Source organism: Galeopterus variegatus, unplaced genomic scaffold (assembly GCF_000696425.1).
Source record: "Galeopterus variegatus unplaced genomic scaffold, G_variegatus-3.0.2 Scaffold1072, whole genome shotgun sequence".
Lineage (NCBI taxonomy): Eukaryota > Metazoa > Chordata > Mammalia > Dermoptera > Cynocephalidae > Galeopterus > Galeopterus variegatus.
In genome coordinates this window covers 154,848-156,139 of record NW_007727183.1, presented here as the reverse complement: position 1 = coordinate 156,139, position 1,292 = coordinate 154,848, and the positions used below count along the sequence as shown (strand labels likewise).

The window sequence follows — 1,292 nt, the reverse complement described above, 5'->3', positions numbered from 1 at the left end:
TCGACTGAGCTCTGCGCTGGGCACTTGTCTGGAGGCACTGACAGTTGCCAGGTGAGAAGTTGGTCCTGTACTGGCCTTTTTCAGCCCCTTAGACGTTTCGATCCCAAAGTGGTAAATTCAAGAAGGATTTGTTACTCAAGTCCCAGTCTAACTATTGCTCAGAAGCCCTCTAGGTCTGTCCCTGAATACTTACTCATAATCTAAGGTGATTTCTTGGGCCTTTAGTTCCAGATTGGTAGTAAGGGCATAGTAAGTACCATAAGTACCGCAGACCACACACCTCCCTGGAGTGTGCTGGTGAATGGGGACCAGGGTGGTGCCTTTCCAGTAGGGAAGGGGGCAGAGGGTATAGTACAGAGACCAACCACACCTACCTTACAATCATGCTCAGGCTAGCCCTGTCTAAAAGAAACCCCAAGGCAGGAGGGATTTTATTCCCCTAGGGAAAACTAAAGGTGTGGTTTTGCTGAATATACTTTGCTAAATACTGAAGCTCTGCAGATAATAAATAAATAATAAAGCTCAAATAATATGTTAATAAGTTGTCTTCAGATTTCAAATACTGGGAAAATGTACCTCTGAATAATAGAAGAATTATATCCCTTAATAAAAGGATGGCAGCTTAATCCTCACATGGACTTTTCTCTCCCTCCATGTAGGGTGACAGCGGAGGGCCTCTGGTTTGCTTCGAGAAGGACAAATACATCTTACAAGGAGTCACTTCTTGGGGTCTTGGCTGTGCACGCCCCAATAAGCCAGGTGTCTATGTTCGTGTTTCAAGGTATGTTACTTGGATTGAAGAAGCCATGAGAAATAATTAATTGGCTGGGAGACAAAGTGAAGCATCAGCTTACCTAGACACTGGAACATGGCTAGGGAAGTTAACGTGCTCCAAAGTAATTGGTGGTAATCAGACGAAGACACTGCACTTAGCTGCCCTCTACTGCCAAACCTCGGCATTTTTTGTATTACTGTGGGTAAATTTTTCCTGTCCATAGACTGCTGGATTCTGTAATAAGTCAATATAGCTATAACATTTGTTGAAAATAAACTCTGTACTTAACTTTGGTTTCAGTTAAGGTTGTTTTTTATTTTCAATATTTTCACGTTCTCTGTTCCTCCTGCCAAGTGTAAATTAACAGGCTGAAGTGGTTTAGCTCTTTTTCATAAGGGACTATGTTGGCCGTAAGATCACAGAGAAGAGAGCCGAGAAGTCCTGTAAGGCACCAGTACATTTACCGTGTCAGCTAAAGACGGCTTGACACACATCTTTCGTGTCTTTATTTCTGGCA

The 1,292-nt window shown here is 43.0% G+C and overlaps 1 protein-coding gene across 1 annotated transcript in view; it reads left to right on the top strand.

Moving 5' to 3' along the window:
• PLG (plasminogen) overlaps positions 1-1,063 on the top strand; it is a 57,148-nt gene extending 56,085 nt beyond the window's left edge. Inside the window, exon 18 of the mRNA XM_008574601.1 lies at positions 660-1,063. Coding sequence (XP_008572823.1) covers positions 660-821 — 162 coding nt within the window. The 3' untranslated portion in view covers positions 822-1,063. The remainder of the gene's footprint in view (positions 1-659) is intronic.
• The last annotated feature ends 229 nt before the right edge of the window (positions 1,064-1,292 follow it).